Genomic DNA, 19,503 nt, shown 5'->3' on the forward strand with positions numbered 1-19,503 from the left:
GACAAAACGCAAGCTGTACTTACATGAAGATTAGATGTAATATTTCCCTGGCAAATGAAACAATGCAGAGCCTCATCAGGGGGCATCTTCTGCTTAATCCTACATATTAAGACTTTAACAGGGTTTGCAAGATTCGCAGCCATGCTCAAAGCTAACGTTATTGGCTGCTGCTGCTAAGAAATGTTGAACACGTGGGAGTGCACTCAGCGAGACGCGTTTCCAAAAGCTTGCCGGGATTGTAAGATAGTCATGATGACACTTAAAAACAATCACCTACTACAAATCCAAGCCTGCCTAGATCACAGTATAGCTTCACTAGAAGAGACAAGAAATATCAAGCACGCCCTTCTAGACATAGCAGTAGAAAGGAGAGCAGGGACACCATTTTATAAGGCAAGCCACTAGTTTTACTGAAATCCTGCACGCGCTTTTTTTTTTTTTTATAAACTGTTACTACAAACAAACAGCCTCCACAATTTGTTTAATCAGCGTTTAGTAACCTAATGCCAGTTTAGTCTTAAGAAGTGACTACCATAAGCATAATCCTAAAGATGACTATTCAGAATACTATTCAGAATACCAGAATCACTGCTCCGAGTCTGGGGAACGAGACAGAGAAATAGTTAAAATTACCCAAACGCAGAGCGATACAAAGGCTTTATTTTTCTTATTTTAAATAGGGCCGGGATGTCAAGCTAGAACAGGCACTCTGCTCCAAGCCGTCTTAACCGAATTCATACTCTACAGTTTCATCTCAATGACCATCGCAATTATATGATTAAGCAGGTGCACTGCGCTTTCAGGTCTGTTCAACAAGCCCGAGCTTCAATAGCCTCCGCGATCAAACTGACAAGGCAACAATGGAAGAGTGAACTTACAGTTCCAGCCAAGAGCCCGTCCTTTCGGGGGGGAAAAAAAATCCAGCCGCCAGCAAAGATGCCGCATTCAGCTCTAAAAGCAGCAAGATGATACCCTTGAAAGTTGTCATTTAGGTAACAAAGATGATTTATTTATTTTTTTCCTCCAGTTGGTTTAGTTTTGGCAGAACGATCTGTGGATTTAAAGTTCTCGTAACGGCAGGTAGCACTACACATTCTGAGCTGCGTTTAACTGGATTTTATTTATAAGCCACAACCTGTGCCAGCATTTCTGACTGCTTCGGGGGAAGGGGGGGGCTCTCACAGTTCTGAAACGGGGCCGTCACCACGTCTTTGTGCGTTTTGAAGCACCACCACGCGATTACCCTCATCCCTGGAGACCTCATTAAAACAGAGCCCCAGAAGTGGAGCAGAAAGAAGTGTAGCGTGACATTTTAAAATTTACATTCTGACTCGTAAAAGTTTCCAGAAATGTCTATCTTTTTTTAAAAGAAAAAAAACAAGATGAAAAAACAACAACAAAACACCAGCAAACCCTACCAAAACAAGACATTCCAGTGCACATGCTCTTCCCCTGGGGCCAGGCCAAAGAGAACAAAGCCACGTGACCGTCCTATTGCTCAATGCGACTCTTGGAAGGTGTTCAAGTAGGATGATAAGTGCGGTGTAAGCCTATAATGAACATAAAAAGGAATTTATCCCAAATGTAAACTGTGTCCTACCCTTTGCCTCAGCCGATCTCAGCGGAGCAAACACAGGGAGTTTTGCGATTACAAAATACTTCGCAGGTAAACTAAGGAGCTTTGTACCTTTATTCTCCTTGACTCAGGACGAGCCTAAAATTAGAAGGGAGTGCAATGCTCCATGTATTACACTCCCCGGTAGCTCCGACGCATGTTATAAACGTTCAGCTCTGTAAACTGGTCAGAACAGGGAGATTCAAATGAAGCTGGGCACTATTTATAATTCCTTTCATGCACAGAACAGGGTGACACTTCCCTTTTCCAGCTCCAATGCTTAAAAATAGAGCTCGGGGACTACAACCCAGCCAGGAGCATCTATCCACAAAAGGAGGAAAATAAATCAGCGCAAAATAAACTCCCGTCCAAGGGGAGGCTGCAAACAGCTCGCCCTGGAGCGCCTGCCTTGCTCCCCTTCACAGAACAATAAACCCCCGCTTGGAACCACTGCAGTTGGTAGCAAACGGCTCCACGGTCCGGGGGGAGCTGCAGGGTGTCAGGGTGCGTCCCCCCACGGGTGTAAACACAGTGGCTGGGGCACCCCATCAGCTGCCGGCTCGCTCCGCCCCGGCCCCAGTTTCCGGGTAGTAACAGAGCAGCCAATCCGCGGAGTTGCAAGCTCTGCCTGAGGCCTCTTGCCTGCAAACACAGCTCCAAGGGCGGCAGATCGCCCCAAAATGTGGGGAACCGGGGATGGGATCCCCCCCTGCCAGCACCCCTCAGTCCCCAGGGTGGGGGTGTCTGGGCTGGGGGTTACATGGAAAGGCTCAGCCTTCAGCTTGAGTGCTTCCCGGCAGGCCCACGGGACATCCCCACACTTCCAGGGTACTGGCAAGTGGGTCCCGAGGCATTTTGGGGGGCCACAAAGCCTTCCTGCAAAGCCCTGCTCACCGGTGGGGTGCAGGCAGTGCAGGTCACCCAGGAAACTTCAGTGAACGGGGTGGGGGGCAGCAGCCCTCCCAAGAGGGGAGGAAGGCGGCGTGGCTCCCCACTGCAGGCCCTTGCCCAGCGTTTGCACAAGGTTGCAAGCGCGATCAGGAGAGAAACAATGAGTGACTCAGAGTTTCAGCACATAATCGTCCAGGCGATTATTAAACATCAGTTCAACACATTAACGCGCACACACAGAGCTCTGCTTCCCCCCCCACACCAGCCCCAGCGAGCTGAGCAACCTCTCCCCTTCCCTGCTCACAAAGAGGTATCCACAAAAGGACACGGACGTGTCAGGATTGAAAATAGGAATAATAAAAAGACCCCACTCGGCTCCTAAACCTGTCAGAGCAGGAGAAGGCAGCAGTGTTATTCACTCTGGCCATCACCCCCCTCCCTACTCAAAAAGGTAGCCCTTGGCAGGCCATAAATCCATGCCATTATTCTTCATGAGACACACAAAAAGGGGCTGAAAAGGGAAACTGTAATGAAAATGGCAGCAAAAAGGGGAAAAAAACAAACCCAACCAATACAACAACAAAACCCTCGAGCCCCAGGGAGGAGCAGCCTTCAAGTACATTCCTTCAGACAAGGCCTCTCTCCTTTGGTCACCACCAAGACCCTCCTCACTCCCACATCTTGAACCAGACCCTTATTTCAGATCTGCTTCCAGAGACGAAGATTCCCCAGGGAAGCGTCTCGGGAGCCTGGGCCTAGCGAGCTGCACTCACCCCAGGCAGGCGAGGCAAGTCAGGCAGACAAACAAAAAAGGCTGGGGAGGGAGGAGTGGTGAGGAGAGTCATCTGACACATCCAACTTCCTAAGTTTGTTGTCCGCAGGAGACCGACCGCTCTAACCCTCACCCCTCAAAACACCGGGAAGGCTGCGCTGACAATAACAAGAGCTTCGCTTTTGGAAAAGCCTTGGGTTTCTTTTGTCAACGGGGGGAGAAAGAGAGCAGAGCGGAAACTACCCAACGTCGGGAGGAATGCCAGATATTCGGGGCTTTCTACCTACCACCACACGGCCCCAGCTGCTGCTAGAAACAGAGAGCGAGAGAAGCCACTTCAGAAAAACCTGCTCTTTGTCTCCTAAAATGCTGTGATCGCTGGAGATGCCGGCTACAAATTGAACAAAAAGGGAAAAAAAAAAAAAAAAAGAGAGGGGGAGGGGAAAGGAGAGCAGCAGCGGATCAGGTTGGGCCTCGGCCCCTCTCCGGCCCAGACCTCTTTCCAGACTATCCCTAAGGAAGATTTTATTTCCCTACACACAAACAGCTGGAATTCCCAACCCTCCTCCTGGTGCGATTAAGCATCAATCGCAATTGGCGTTCGGCAGAGTATGACATGTGTGTAACTTTAAACCCCGTGATAAAAATAGCTCCGATTCATGCACGATCGGTAGTCATTTCCTATTTGCTTAAAAACAAGGCAAAAAAATATACGAAGAGCAGCTTTGTAGAGAGAAACGCGCAGGCTGAACGTCAAACAGAAGTTTCCTTCGATAAGCCAACCTCACGCCACAAACAGGAGCTGGTGTCGCTCCTCCCTCCCCCCCCCTCCAAAAAAACACAAAATCCAAGTAAGTTTGTTTATCTCTCTTTGGAAACTAAATCAGACCCATTTCCCGACCCCCTGACACCGCCAAGTTAGAGCCACCAGACCCGAGTCCTGCTGAGGGAGGTCAGTCAACAGAGCTGAAAAACATTTCAGCGACTCTTGTCATTTCTACCCCTTCTCAGCACACACCGCCACCTTGTAAACAAAAACTATTAATAAAACAATCCCAGAACCAAATTCCCAATGATATTTTTCAATGCCACCCACACTCCAGACAGAGAGAAAAAGGATTCGCCACCCTGTAAAGGGACAAGAATAAAAACAAGGAGCAAAAATATAAACAGATCTATCACAGAAGGAGGGGGGGAAATAAAAATAATAAAGCCTAACCTAACCTGGAGCGTTACATAAACGGGACCTCTTGCGAGATGGGCTGTGGGCCCCAGAGCCCTTTGCCCACCCCCCTGTCACCCAGCCAGGGGTCTGCTGCGAGCCAGTCCCCGTGGGGGTCCCCTCAACCCCCCCCCCCAATTAAATCCCTAAGCCAGCACCAGAAGCTTCGTGAACCACAGGCTGAAATCGGGGGAGTAAATAATAATAAACACCACAAAAGCCTTTCTTTGGGCTGTGGCTGCTGGAGCTGTTCTCCCCTTCCTCACCCTCCCCCGGCGGCTGGGCCGCAGGCCAGGGCAGGCGGGGGGGGGGGTGCAGGACACCTAAGCTGGGGTGGGGGGGATCACCAAGGGGGGAGGGACACCTGCAGGGACACCCCCTGGGCACCCCAGCTGGTGGCTGTCAAGCCACGGAGGGGGATAAGCCCCCTCAAAACAAGGGAAGAGCCAGGGGAAGGGTGAGGTTAGGCCTCCCCCCCGGTAAGGGGGGGGCCCCTCACCCCACGGCGGGGGGGGGGGGGGCAGGCCCAACCCCCAGTTCTGGGGAAAGGCCTAGGCCTGGCCTCAGAAAGGCGTGCTGCCGCCACCCGGAGGGGGCGACACCGGAGCGGGGGGTCCCCGATGCCCCCCGCCCACCCCCCCCCCGCTGCAGGCCCGGCCGAGGAGGCGGGCTCGCCCCCCCGGGGGCTGCCAGCGGAGGGTGGGGGGGGGAGCTGGATTCCGGCGGGGGTGCGGGAAGGATACAGCTTGACCACGTCGGTGTCCATCCGCCTCTTGCCCGGGCTGGGGGAGGACATGGTGGCCGCGGCCGCCCCCGGTGCTCCGGGCGGGCTGTCAGCGCCGCCGCCGCCGCCGACCGGGGACGCCCGGCACCGAGGGGAGCGGGGGGGCGCCGGGCTCCGAGCCGCTGGGACCCCCCCCCACTCGCCGCCGCTGTCGCCGCTGTCGCCGCCGCCGCCCTCCTCCTGTGGTGCCGCCGGTGTCGCCGCCCGGGCCCCCCCCCCCGCGCCGCCTCGCGCTCCCTCAGCCGCGAGCCCCGCTCCGGTCGTCGCCTCTGCCGGAGCCTCTCTCTGGACCCCTGACGTCACCCGCTGTGACCTCACCGCCCCGCAGCGTCGCGATTGGTCGCGCCGGGAACGCCGCGTCGGCCCCGCCTACCCCGCGGCACGCTGGGAACTGTAGTGCGGTGGCGGTGGCGGTGGCGGGGCGGGGGGAAAGTGTTGGAGGGGACGCGGGTTCGAGACCGTGCCGGGGCCCGGGGGACCCAGCGCAGGTGTCCCCACCCTGCAGGACGCCGGTGTCAACTTGGGGGAAGCCACCATTGAATCCAAACATCCCCCCTCCTCCCTAGATCACAAAGCAGGCACATGGCTGATGGCCAAGCCTCGCAGCACGAGTCACCGCACCGCCTTTCCGGTGCAACGCACCAGCAAAGCATTTCCCGGTGCCTCAGTTTACCCAAACTGGATGGGGGAGGGACCCGGAGGTGACAGCGGGATGCGTGACGATGGCGCTTAATTGAGTGTCTCTCAAGCCAGAGGGGCTCTGGCGTGGCATCTCCACGCCCGGGGAGGACATCCCGCATTCCTGACCCCAGCATCACCCCAAAAATTTGCCCCATCGCTTCCTCCCTGCACAGGGAGGAAACACAGCCAGGGAAGCCCAAAAAGGTGGAGAAAAGGGGTAACTTCATGCCACAAGTGTGTGCAGGGGGGCTGATTTCCTCCATTTAATGCCCCAAGGTGCCCCTCCAGCCCCGAGTCCAGCAGGAACAGGAGATGACATACGGAAGAGGGTCAGATCCACATCCCCAGCAAAGGGGAAGAGGGTTAAATTTATATATTTAAATATTATATATTAAATATTATATATTTATACCCCCCCAGAGGTGTTCAAGGCCAGGCTACGTGGAGCAATGTAATCCAGTGGGAGGTGTCCCTGCCCATGGCAGGGGAGTTGGAACTGGATTATCTTTAAGGTCCTTTCCAACCCAAACCATCCTGTGATTCCATATTTGAGCAGTGCAGCTGGAGAATTCAGGATAGAGGGTCCCCCATTTCCCCAGCCTCAGTGCAACTGGGAGAACAGGAGGGGGAAAAAAAATCAGGATTTTCTTTTAATTTCTTTAAATCCTTGTATTTCATCTGCGTAATACTGTAGCTTTGGGTATTTTTCAGGGTAACTTGTGATAATTTCAGGGTAACGTGGGTTATGATGGCATCCTGTCCCTTTTGGGATGCTTTAACACCATTTTCGCAGCACCCAGACCCTTGTACGTGGGGCGCACAGGGGATTTGGGGACCCTCTGAACCTCTCCAGCTCTGAAAATGGGGTTGCAGGGCTGGTGGCTGGCCTTGCCCACCCTGGCACGGGCACATTGTTCCACCAGCCGCATTGGGTGCAGCCCACGGCTTGTGGGGTGGTTCCGTGACCGTACTGGGGACGGGCAAAGTGGAGACAGGGAGGGGAAATGGGGGGGTGTCATAGGGAACAGGGGAGATGTGGGGAGTAGGGGGATTCATGGGGAACTGCAGGAAAACTTAGGAAAAGGGGGAGTAACGGGGAGACAGAGGAGTCCTGGGGAGCAGGGGAGCTACAAGGACCCACAGGAAGCTGTGGGGAGAGCTATGGGAAAACTGGGGGGGGGGTGGGGTGGGGTGTGGTGTGTTTGGGGACAAGGGGATCTGTGGGTTCAGCTGGGGAAGGGCTCCTTCATGCCCCATCCTCATCCCTCTGGGGGTACCCAGGGTGTATGTGGGGGGGTGACACTCCCCATCTCCACCCCAACTCCCAGCCCAGCATGGCCATGGGGTGAAGCAGCCCTTCGTTAAGGCCACACAATTAGGAAAGGAAGACGACCCACCCAAACTGAAGCCCTGCTGCTCCCCAGGGGTCCTCCTGCCAGCACTCACTTAAGATGCCAACAGGTAAAGGGTGTCTCTCAGAAAAAGCCCCCGGGTGGGCAGGTGCACCCACAAGCTTCGGGGTTCAGGGAGAGCAAGGATCAGCTCCGACCAAGGCAGACGCTGCCTTCCCAGGCACGGAGTAGCCAGAAAATGCCCCAAAGGGGATGGGGCAAGACAAGATGCAGAAAAAGCCCCAGAGCTGGGGCTACCAAGGCAGGGGATCCTCCTTCAAAGGGGGTTCCTTTGCTTAAAAAAAAAAAGGGAATGACATTTCCATGCCTTCACACACATCTGTGTGGCTGCAGCAGGCCCGGGGTGAGGAGGTCCAGCTGCGCCTGGGCTGTCCATGGAGGCTCAACCCTCCCTTAAAACCCCTTTCCCCAACATTCTCGAGGATGGAGACAACAGATCAGGGTCTCCGCCCTTCTTGGATTCTTCTTCCCCTTCCATGTAGGCTGGTCCCTCCCCCTAACCCACCCTTGTAGCCCCAAGCCATGGAAAGCCCTAACCCATCTCTTTCAGGGTTTTAGCTGCGTCCCAGCCCTCCTTGTACTCTGTCCCAGGCGATTTATCACCCCAGGGAAGCTATCAGCCCACAGTTAAATCCGCTTTGGGCAGCTGATTGCTGGGGCAGATGCTAGCAGGCACTGGGGTACAAGGCCATGGACATCTCCGCGTGTATGGGGGCTCAGGCCGTGGCAAAGAGCCCACATCAGGCAGGTGAAACATTGAAACAAAGAGTGGGAAGCAGGCGAGGGAGACAGTCAGACACTGATCCCACAATGACGAGCATCCCAAGGAATATGGGAGCCGTGTGTTAGGTCCAGAGCTCACCCCACCTCAGGAAGAAGCACCGCACCAGCAGTAAGAAAAAAAAACAAAAGTGAAATGTTTATTCCCACCTGGCGTCACTTCCCTGCGCTGCTGGTGGCGGGTCACAGCTGGACAAGATGGTCACCCTCATGAGGTGACCACGTTTCCTCGTTTGCCCCGCGCGCCCATAGCACATCCCGGCTCCAGACAGGGCTGTTGAAGCCCTCGGGGCCAAGGGCTCCAACAGCAATTTGCGAAGGCAGGGGGCTTCAAGGAAGGCGGTCAGGGAGGAGGGGGGTCCCAGCAGCCGCTGGGGGCTGCGTTTGGCGTGGAGCCTCCTCGGCATCCCCTCCCCGGGGCACAGAGCTGCCGCGGGAGCGACTGCAAAGTGGATCTCTGCCAGATCAATGCGATGCCCCATGCCACCAGTCAGGCAGCAGTTCCCAGAGGCAGCAGCCCATTCAGGAGGAATTCATGCTCTCCCACTGCCGGAAAATGCGGAACACCTTGCTGGACTTCACCGAGAGACTCTGCAAGAGAGGGGAGGAAAGTGACAACCGGAGCTTAAGGCCCTGCAACAGGACCTGCAGCCACCACGAACTTGCCTACAAAGCACACTAAGAGAAACTGTAGCAATAAAACCCATCTGAAATATCCTAACTGGCTGCCAAGACACCAATTTGCTCCTCTTCGTTAGCCCTGTTTACTAGAACTGGAGGGGAGAGCAAGGCAACTGCAAGCAAGAAGCAGGACAGGACTGCAGTCATCGCTGCTCCTGCTGGGGCTCTCACCTCTGACTTGCATCTGGTCCCACAGGACCTGCTGGCACTTCCCTGGATGTGGCACAGGCAGAAGGGACCGGCCTGTTGGGGACACAACTCATACAAAGTCCCCAGGCCAAATGCTGAGGCAGGACTGCTCCGCTGGTTCCTGCAGCTCAACCCCCAAAGCAAAGCAGGGGAAGCCATCAGGAGAAATCCAGGTGGATAATGGGGCCTGGGGAGGCAGTGGTGGGTACCAGCTGCTCCACAGCCGCTCACGAAGGGAGGCCGTGGCCTCAGCTCTGCTCCCCCGGCTCAGCAAACCCACTAGTCCAACAGCCTGGGGCTGGCAGCCACAAGGGCCAGTGGTCAGGATGTCCGCAGAGAGGGTTGGGAGCTCTCTGTCAGGACATGAAGTGAAACTGGATCTTGGGCAGTGCTGAGCCACTTGGGAAAGGCTGTTATTTATAGCAGCCCTTGAGCAGATCCGCACACAACACATCGTTGTAACAGATGAGACCCGGCCGAGAGGCCGTCAGCACAGCCAGAGGGGCAGCTGAGACTCTGCAGGCACACGCTTGGTCCTTACCACCCAGCGGGGTTTGCATTCGGCCTGAACAAAGCCCATCTACCCCAAATTCTGCCCATAGGCTTTCAGCTCTGGGCAAGGCTGGAGCAAGCAGCGCTTAAGCACTTGGTTTTGGGGTTGGGGATCCCGCAGGCTCACCACAGGCTCCATCTCCGGCACTCTGTCGCACTTTCTGGTGGCGAGGAGTGTGTTCAGTACCACTCGCCAGCCTGGCTCTGCCTTCACAGGCTCCTTCTCCGTCTGGGTCATGGCATCCTCCAGCACTTCTCCTCCCTCCACTGCATTGACCCAGGGACACCAGTCACGATGCTGAGAGCTGGGGTCAAAGAAGCTCCTCAAAGAAGTGTCCTGGGTAGGGGAGGAGGTGACAGTGAAGGAGGACAGCGAGAGCACAGTTTAAAAACAAACTCAAATGACATGATAAAACCCTCTCCGTGCCTAAACGCTAGCCTTGAGCTGGCTACGGTGACAACACTGATCCCTGGATCGGGACCACCCTGCCCAGATCTGCCTCCTCCCCACCCAGGCTCTCCCTGGACCCGGGTCACTCACCGAGCTGCTGGAAGAGCAGAGCCGTGTCCGCTTGGCTCTGCGGAGAGGACTGGATGGCACCTCCATGTTGTCCCCCTGCCCCATGCTGCGGGTGACAGGGCGGCTCCTCAGAGTGGGGCTGGCAACCTCCAACTCACTCCGGTCCGTGGCAATGGGAGAGTCCCAACCCCGCAGGCGAGAGATTGCCGGGGACGGGCTCTTCTCGTGCTGCCAGTGGGGAAAGAGTAAGGAATTAATAGACCTTCCCTGGTCACCAGCATGTTCTCCTCTTGATGGGGACAGGGGGACCCTGCCCAGCTCAAACAAGAGATCAAAGCCTTCTCAGCCATCCTGGCTGGAGCCATGCCACCTTCCCTTCACACCAGGAGCATCTCAGATGCGTGTAGCTGGACATGAGTGAAGGCAGCCCCTGATTTGGAGCACCTCAAGTAAGACAAGCCCCAAGATGCTGGCTGGAAAGGCCCTTTTTGTGCCCTCCAACAGGAGGTCTGAAGGAAGGGACGACAGAGAGCTGCAAAGGGCAGGGACAAAGGCAGGAGCAACCCACTTCTGTTGGTGCTGCCTACAGCTGGAGACACAGCACCAAAACGAGCCTCTTTCAAGGTAAAAGGTGGTGGACACCCAAGTTACATCAGTCAGGACTCGGGTGTGCCCCGGTATCACCCAGACATCCCAAGCTCACAGGACGGCTGAGCTGGGCCATACCTGCTCGGAACCTGCAGGGAGCGTGTCTTGGCTCCGCGTAAGCATCCTGCGCGGAGACACGGGCACGAGTGGGAAGCGCTCGGTGGGTGTTGGTGGAGCACTGCTCGGGCCGCAGGAGTCCAGCTCCGGCCCCGCAGACTCCAGCTGGTGAAAGCCCCACAGTCCCACCTTCCTCATGCAGCGGGAGCAGGTGATCACCGAGAGGTGCACGGAGCCAGACGCTGCACTGCAGGGACAGAGCCAAGTCACAGGAAAAGGTCAGGGACGAGCCTGGGCCCTTCCACAAAATCACAGCTTTCAGAACAGACGCAGGTATTTGGCACAGCACAGGAACAGTCTCAGTCGCAGGTACCTGAGCCAGCACATTTCAAGACACCGGTACCCCTGGGCTGAGGCACAGATTTACTGTTCTTGTAGCCCCGTGTGCTAAGAAGTAAAACAAGTCCATTAAAACCCATCTATAGCATTGATTTAAACTGGTTCAGTTACATTTGGCTTCCCAGGAAGCAAGAGCACACTCAGTTATGGCATATCAGCCGAGAATGTCCCCATCCTCAATCCCTGAACTGCCCAGGTACAGCTGCAGTTCCGCTCTTCCCCACCGTAAGCCCTTTTCCATAGGAGATAAGCACTTTTCCATAGGGCCCCCTGCATCATAAGGCATTGTTTCACCTCCAGCAAGCTGCCTCGGGGACAAGCAGCGTGGCTGTTCTGCTCACAGCACAGGCTTTGGGAAGTGTGAACCTTCGGGTCATGAACCTTCCCTCCCTTCCCACAGGCCTGAAGAGCAATGAAAGCGTTACTGAGGATGACATTTCAGGGATTGACTTCAACATCTAAATCAGCAACAAGTGGGGCAACCAACAGCTCGGTTGTTTTAAATTCTTTGCCGTCTCAGGGAGACGTCCATTTTAGATTAGGTAGCTTTGCACTGGGATTTCTGGAAGCCTATCAATTTTAATGGTTGGAGATAATAATAAAATAGTGAAATAGGGGATATTGAACATTTCACAGGAGGGACATCTGCATTCCCCCAGCCTCTGACAGGTTTCATCAGCAACCACAAAGTGCAGCAGACACTTTGGTATCAGTCCTTCACTGCTACCCACCTGCAAGTCCAGCCGCACAGAGCCAGGATGCAGGCAGGAACGTGCACTTGTAGGATTTCTGTGGCAAACTTCATCGGCGATTTCTCTCCCTCCATTTTGTGCTCCAGTTCCTCCCCGATCAGCTGGAGGAGCAGACTGATCTTCTCCTCTGTCAGGGACTGTGGGACAGAAAAAGGTGACGGAGCCTGATACAATACACTGCCGCTACCCACAAACCATGTCCTACATGGAGAAAAATCTCTTTTTCACTCCCCAAAACGGCTGGGTGCATGAACTAGCACCCTCAGCACCTCTACTCTGGTTAACAGGCAAAAGCCACAGAGAGCAATGGCTTCATCCTGCCTCGTGCCCGTCTGACCCTTCCCATTGCGTGGACTCTGTTTAAGCACCGTTTGCTCCCCCAAGCACGCGTGGAGACAGCAGAGCAAGTTGCAGCTCTACTGCTCATGGCAAACACGAGCCCAAACAGCCCCCATCTGTCCCGCTCATCCCAGAGAGGCAGCAGGGGCTGCATTTGTCTGTGCTCAGGCAAACCGCGAGCACTTCTGGGGCCATCGCTGAAACACAGCGAGAAAAGAGAGTCCCCAAAGGCTGTCAGTTGGACCTTACTGCTAGTGGGACAGCTGGGGAGTTAGATGTGGAGATGTGATACATCCACTGGCTTTATGCCATCTCTTCTCGAGGGGCTCTGGTGGGTTTCATAGCTCAGCCAGTCCACAGTGGCAACCATAAAACACCTCTGCCATTTCTGCTGAATGGACGAAGAGTTCCCCGGTTCCCGTACGGCTTCTCGCTGCTGAGAGCCATCTGTTTCCCGGCCAGTGAGTGCCCAACAAGCCAGACTTGGCTGGAGAAGAGCAGGGCCTGGCCAGGTCCCTGGGAGGAGGCAATCCCATACTTGCTCCTGGCTGCAGCTAAGCTCCAGCCTCTCCTGTCATAGTTCCTGCTCTTCCCTCCTGCCTGCTGAGCCTCCTCACACAAGAGGCACCCCCTGTACCATGCTCCTCCAGCTCCCTCACCTTCATGGGCCTCTGCCCACACCTGGCACCCCAAATTCTCAATCCCACCTAAAGCAATGACTGACTCCAGTGGGATCCCAGCCACTCATTAGAGGGGCGATCCCCAGGCTGCTGCATCTCATGGAGTGCTTGGAGCGAACGAACAGGGGAGGGAGCTGCCAGAGAGAGCTCCCAAAGGAGTCTGTAGGACCCCAAAATCACTTCTGCTGGGCACCAGAGAGCACCTCGTGTGCCAGAAAAGGTACAGAGTGGGAACTGGACACTATAGCCCACTTCCCACCAGTAACATCATGGTGACAGCCAGCTGAGTCTGCATTGGTCAGGGGCTTGCACGGCAGATAAGCCTTTCCAAACTCCCTTTTACGTGCTTCCAAAAACACCAGGTAAAACCACCACAGGAGAAACGCCTGAGGAGAAAGCCAAGGCAATGACAGACCACTTGCACACGCAAGCAGGGCTGAGATTTGCCTACCTGGCAAGCTGAAGTCTCCAACCTGAATCTTGCAACTGTTTTGGTCAGAGTTTGCACAGCACTGGCGTGCCTGGCATCGTCACCCGGGACTTGAACTCACCATGTTCTTCATGTCTTCTGGTCTGAGGGAGGGCAGCTGCAGCTCCAGCTGACACAGGCTCTGAAAGCGGTCCAGGAAATCCTGAAGAAGGGCTCTGGGCTCATCCACCAGCAACATGGCAAAGCGATCTGGCAAAAGCAAATGCGGGAGGCCTGAGCTGTGCCGCCAGCCTTCCCGCTCCCTCCTTATCCCACAGGGCAAGAGAGGAGATCAGTCCAGCCAAGGTCTCCCGGCTTTTTAAAGAAAAGCTGAGCACAGCCTTTTTCCTTTGCAACCACCCTTCCCCGTGCAGCACAGCTCTGAAGATGAGATCTGTCAAACTTTGGGCATCCCATGTCATCCAGTCTCCCCTGTCCCCTCCCAGTTATAACCCCAAAAGCATTTTAACTGCCCTGGAAACACACAAAGGTTAAGAGAGGCTGGGTACAGCTTGGCCGGCGGCTCCAGCCATGGCTCAATTGTTTATTTGCTGAGGCTGTTCAGAGATGTCACTTTGCCACTGTGTGTTTTACCATGCGCATGAGGGAAAAAGGGGACTGTGACGACACTGCCTGCTTTGAGAACTTGAAGAGAAACCACAATTCCTACAATGGGAGACAAGAGCAGCGACAGAAAGGGAGAAAAAAGGGAATAATGCCAGACACGTGCACTAGCCAGGCTCTGAGACACCAACCTGGGCAGGGGCTGTCCGGCCAGAAGCAGAACTTCTCATGAGCCGTGCACAAGGCTTTCTTCAGCTCCATGCAGCGCTCCTTATCTGCAAGGCAAAGCTCATTTCTACTCCCCTGCGGAGCCACCTCCTTGGGGAATGGTTGGGAAAAATAAACCAGGGAAGAAGGCAGCAGGCAATGAGGGCTTCCCTGCTCCTCCCGTTCAGCATGGCTCAGGTGATGGACGCCACCTGAGGCTGTAGCTTGCAGAGCCTGAAGCTCTCACCTCAGACTCATCTCCATCCCCACCAAAAGGAGCTGCTGCACCTCCAGCCTCCCTGCAGGCAGCCACAGAGCAGCAGCTCCCGCAGCAATGACGGCAGGCTGGCTCAAGGGGTTATCTCCACAACAGCAAGCATCACCAGAGGGGTTCCACCTTCCTGCAGCTAAAATCCCCTCCTGTTCCCAGGCACGGTGACCGCGCTGGCAGGGGAGTCTGCCACGCTGCATGGCAGTGCAGTGGAAACACAGCTCAAATCAACCACCAGCTCAGAAACTGCCTGCTCTTGCCTGTTGTACCTCCTGGGCTGCTGCCAGTCCCTAGTTAACTCCCCTGACCCCTCCACACTGGATGTAGGAGCCAAATCACAGCCATGTCTAGAAACCAAGCTTCCCCCCCCCAAAAGATTTGATATTTAACTTATTCACACCTTCCAGAACCAAATAATTTATTTTTCAAGCCCTTCTTCCAACCTCTGGTTATTTTAGATTTTCCTAAACCAGTGTAATTACCAAGAGAATAATTAGGCCAAGGTTTATTTAAAAAAGATAGTCTGAACAAACAGTAGACATCAATATTCAGAGTGACCCAGAAGGAAAAGCTCATGCAGCTCCCCATTATACATGGCCCACTTTGTGTTTGTCAGACACCGGGGCCGTGCTCTCTGCTACCTTCCAGATAACAAGAGCAGGGACCTGCAGTTAAGAAAATTGAGAAGTGGAGGCGACACTTTTTTGTGGTGAGGTAATAAACATTTCTGCAGAGGACAGACACAGATAAAGCAAAGTAGAGGTCTGGGCAGGTAATAAAGCACAGGCCACGGCTATCCTGCGGCTCACGAGTGACACTCAGGCAGTGGGGCTGAGCACACATTGGAGGCTGGTGTTTCTGCCACACTCTCAGCCCCACGTTGTCCAACACGGGAGAGACAGAAGCTGTTACTGCTCCCTGCCTGCGTTTTTCAGCATCGGGACTGGCTGATGCTCTGTGGGCAAGGGACAAACTGTGCTGAGCCTGGGCAGGATGCTCAGAGGGCAACAAGAGGGGGAGTAGTCAAAGCAGTTGAGAGAGCAGTGGAGGAGTTTATTAATTAAATTACACAATGTGACCACCTGAACAGACTGACTTGGTGACCAGCAGCCACCAAGAGTCCACATCAGAAAAAGATTTCGTGTAGGATCAGGGTGGCAGACCAAGTTGAGAAACAAGATTTTAAAAAGGATGTTCAGGTAGTGAACGTGTCCAGAGGAGGGCAACAAGGGTGGTGACGGTGATGGAAAGCAAGTCCTGTGAGGAGCAGCCGAGGGCCTTGGGTTTGTCTAGTTTGGAGACGAGGAGGCTGAGGGGTGACCTCATTGCTCTCTACAGCTTCCCAAGGAAGGGAAGTGGAAAGGGAGCTGCTGAGCTCTTCTCCCTGGGATCCTGTGAAAGGACATGTGGGAATGGCTCAAAGCTGCATCAGGGGAGGTTCAGACTTGATATCAGGAAATATTTCTTTATCAAGAGGGCGGTCAAACACTGGAACAGGCTTCTCAGAGAGATGGTTGATGCCCCATGCCTGACAGTGTTTAAAGGCATTTGGACAATGCCTTTAATATGATTTAACATCCGAACAGCCCTCAAGTTGTCAGGCAGTTGGACTAGACAATCCTCATAGACCCCTTCCAACTGGAACCTCTATTCTAACCCATTTCTGACAACAGAAGCAGGAAGTTTTACCAATTTCTCACAACCTAAAGGAAATTTATTCAACTTGAACTTTATTTTGAGAGACACCAAACACCCAGCACCACCCAGAACAAGACTATGGGAGTAATTTTCACACACAAGGCACGCCCCCCCCCCCGCAAACCCTACAGCCCACCCCCAGTACCCACCAGACGCCGGCATACGTACACTTGTTGAAGTCAAATGTGAGCTGCAGGCTCACGCAGAGGAAGGCCTGGCAGCTGGAGCACTTCAGCATGTCACACTCCACATTGATCCAGCCATACTTGGCACAAACCAGGGGAGAGAGCTCATGGGGTTTGCCCGCCCACTTCAGCGGGTGCTTGCGTTAAGGATAAAACACAATAAATTATGGGTTGACCAGGCAAAGCTTCGGCCACGGCTTATTTGGCCAAAAAGAAGTAAAGCTTCCGAGAAGATGGAGCCTGTGGGGAAGCCACAGAGAGGGTGACAGCAAAGCAGGGTGGGGGATGGCTGAAAGCTCAGCATCAGAAAGGATATAGTGAATGTTTCTACCCTGCTGAAATAGGCTTCCTTGCTGGTAGACTCCAAGGAGAGAGCATCCATTTGAGAAGATCCATTAGCTGATTCTGACCAGTGGGATGTGTCCTTCCTAAAAGGAACAGCAAGTCAGCAAGCAAAGCATCTGCACTGTCCTGGAAAGATTTCACTAATAAAAAAAGGCACAGACCACTTTCTACTCTCTTGTCCTTCAGGCTTACCCTCACAAGAACCCTTTCTACAGAGCTCCTAAGCCTTGACTTTTAATTCCTTTACTAATAAAGCAATTTAAAAAAATATAATGCAACAAAAAAGAGGTGAGCATTAAACAATGACCAACATAAGTGGCAGATGGGGATTTGACGCGACAAGGAGGAGACAAGAACTTGTTCTCTGAGCCTGGTGAAGGCAGACTGACGATTGCAGCATGTCTCTGAACTTGGGGACACTCCCAACCCTGGCATCCACGGACTTGAACATGGGCCCCTGCGTCCAGAATGCCAGCCCCATGGCAAGCGCTACCCTTTGGCCTCTCCTCAACACCCCTCCAAGGGCCAAAATTTGGGGGTGATTGGGTCAAGGGCGAACTGTGCCTCTGAGGGTGACCACGGCTGCTTGGCTTTAATGAGATACCCCCAGAACTCAGCAACCCAGCATCCCCAGTGCCTTCCAGACTCCCCAACTCCCACCAGTAGCTCCTGTGACTCTCAGTGAGTTCCCTGGGGTACAACCCCACACTTTTCAGGTCAGAGCCCCAGTACATGGCCAGTTCAGCTCACTCCGGCTGTGGGGACACCTGAACTCTACAGGTCACTTACCCGCCCCTGCCCTCCCAGTGCACACCAGTGCCTCCCACTGCCCACTACTGCCTCCCAGTGTCCCAGTATCTCTCAGTTTCTGCTACTGCCTCCTCATGCCTCTTAATCCCTCCAGTACTTCCAGCGCCACAAGTACTGCCTCCCAGTGCCCCTTAGTCCCTCCAGTACTGCATCACAGCGCCCTTTAGTCCCCCCAGTACTCCCAGTGCTCCTTAGTTCTACCAGCACTCCCAGTATGTCCTAGTTCCTCCAGTACTGGCTCCCCGTGCCTCTTAGTACCACCAGTACTCCCAGTGCCACCAGTACTGCCTCCCAGTACCCCTTAGTGTCTCCAGTACTCCCAGTGCCTCCTAGCCCCACAAGTACTGCCTCCCAGGGCTCCTTAGTCCCACCAGTACTCCCAGTGCCTCCTAGCCCCACCAGTACCGCCTCCCAGGGCTCCTTAGTCCCACCAGTACTCCCAGTGCCTCCTAGCCCCACAAGTACCGCCTCCCAGGGCTCCTTAGTCCCACCAGTACTCCCAGTGCCTCCTAGCCCCACCAGTACCGCCTCCCAGGGCTCCTTAGTCCCACCAGTACTCCCAGTGCCTCCTAGCCCCACAAGTACCGCCTCCCAGGGCTCCTTAGTCCCACCAGTACCCCCAGTGCCTCCTAGCCCCACCAGTACCGCCTCCCAGGGCTCCTTAGTCCCACCAGTACTCCCAGTGCCTCCTAGCCCCACCAGTACCGCCTCCCTGTGCCCCTTAGTCCCACCAGTACTCCCAGTGCCTCCTAGCCCCACAAGTACCGCCTCCCAGGGCTCCTTAGTCCCACCAGTACTCCCAGTGCCTCCTAGCCCCACCGGTACCGCCTCCCAGGGCTCCTTAGTCCCACCAGTACCGCCAGTGCCTCCTAGCCCCACCAGTACCGCCTCCCTGTGCCCCTTAGTCCCACCAGTACTCCCAGTGCCTCCTAGCCCCACCGGTACCGCCTCCCAGGGCTCCTTAGTCCCACCAGTACCCCCAGTGCCTCCTAGCCCCACCGGTACCGCCTCCCAGGGCTCCTTAGTCCCACCAGTATCCCCAGTGCCTCCTAGCCCCACAAGTACCGCCTCCCAGGGCTCCTTAGTCCCACCAGTATCCCCAGTGCCTCCTAGCCCCACCGGTACCGCCTCCCAGGGCTCCTTAGTCCCACCAGTACCCCCAGTGCCTCCTAGCCCCACAAGTACCGCCTCCCTGTGCCCCTTAGTCCCACCAGTACTCCCAGTGCCTCCTAGCCCCACCAGTACCGCCTCCCTGTGCCCCTTAGTCCCACCAGTACTCCCAGTGCCTCCTAGCCCCACCAGTACCGCCTCCCTGTGCCCCTTAGTCCCACCAGCAACTCCTCCCGGCGCCCCCCACCTTCCAGTGACCACCTTCCAAGCTCTCCAACTTTCCACAACGACTCCTGTCGTCTCCCACCGCCCCCCAATAACTTCGAGGGTCCCCCAATCTCTTCCCCACACCCCCGCCGGGGCCACACGGCCGGGCCGCCCCCCGCCCCCCTCAGTCCCGGCGCCAGCGGGGCCCCGCCGCTTCGCCTCACCCGTCGGGGCCGGCGCCCTCGGGGGCGATGCCACCGTCGATGAGGTCGCGGATCTGCTGGGGGGTGACGGCGGGCGGCCTCCCCCGGCCCCCCCCCGCCTCCCCGGCGCTGGGCGCCGCCATCTTGGTCCCTCACCCCGTCACGACCCGGGGAGGGGGGGCGGGAAACGCGGCCGCGCAGGACCGTTCCGACTCCGCTATGGGGCTGGCCATGACCCCACGCAGCTCCCTCACGGCCCCCTCATCCCCACGGAGGGGTGGTGGTGCGCTGCCACCTCCACGGCGAAGCCCCGCGTTCCTCCCTGGGCACCCCCCCCCCCCCCCCCCCATCCCTCTTATCGGCGCTCTATTGCTCCAGCCTGCGCCCACGGCAGCGCGCAGGCGTCACAACAAACGGCGCTCCCGCCGCGGCCTTCCCCCACCTGCCAAGAAGACCGCGT

The 19,503-nt window shown here is 55.6% G+C and overlaps 2 protein-coding genes across 3 annotated transcripts in view; both read right to left on the reverse strand.

Moving 5' to 3' along the window:
- UBE2H (ubiquitin conjugating enzyme E2 H) overlaps positions 1-5,572 on the reverse strand; it is a 56,142-nt gene extending 50,570 nt beyond the window's left edge. Inside the window, exon 1 of one of the 2 annotated variants that reach the window (XR_012585288.1) lies at positions 5,244-5,572. Coding sequence is in view for 1 of the 2 variants with exons in the window: in XM_074573144.1 (XP_074429245.1) it covers positions 5,244-5,296 (53 nt within the window). In the remaining variant the exon portion in view is untranslated. The remainder of the gene's footprint in view (positions 1-5,243) is intronic. The other variant, XM_074573144.1, reaches the window with a different exon arrangement.
- Positions 5,573-8,270: 2,698 nt separating this feature from the next.
- ZC3HC1 (zinc finger C3HC-type containing 1) lies at positions 8,271-19,426 on the reverse strand. The gene is made up of 10 exons (XM_074573145.1): positions 19,065-19,426; positions 16,685-16,796; positions 16,352-16,502; positions 14,199-14,282; positions 13,526-13,653; positions 11,935-12,092; positions 10,826-11,051; positions 10,121-10,327; positions 9,707-9,916; positions 8,271-8,748 (listed from the first exon to the last, which is right to left on the reverse strand). The coding sequence occupies exons 1-10, from the start codon at positions 19,184-19,186 to the stop codon at positions 8,680-8,682; spliced, it is 1,467 nt and encodes a 488-aa protein (XP_074429246.1). The 5' UTR covers positions 19,187-19,426; the 3' UTR covers positions 8,271-8,679.
- Positions 19,427-19,503: the final 77 nt, after the last annotated feature.

Source organism: Larus michahellis, chromosome 1, assembly GCF_964199755.1.
Source record: "Larus michahellis chromosome 1, bLarMic1.1, whole genome shotgun sequence".
Classification (NCBI taxonomy): domain Eukaryota; kingdom Metazoa; phylum Chordata; class Aves; order Charadriiformes; family Laridae; genus Larus; species Larus michahellis.

Excerpts from the sequence above, each read along its gene's own strand:
- ZC3HC1 (XM_074573145.1), bottom strand. The coding sequence starts at position 19,186 with ATGGCGGCGCCCAGCGCCGGGGAGGCGGGGGGGGGCCGGGGGAGGCCG. Across the intron at positions 16,503-16,684 it reads GCAGGGTAGAAACATTCACT|CCGCTGAAGTGGGCGGGCAA; the intron begins ATATCCTTTCTG and ends TAACGCAAGCAC. Across the intron at positions 11,052-11,934 it reads CTGTGCGGCTGGACTTGCAG|TGCAGCGTCTGGCTCCGTGC; the intron begins GTGGGTAGCAGT and ends CTGTCCCTGCAG.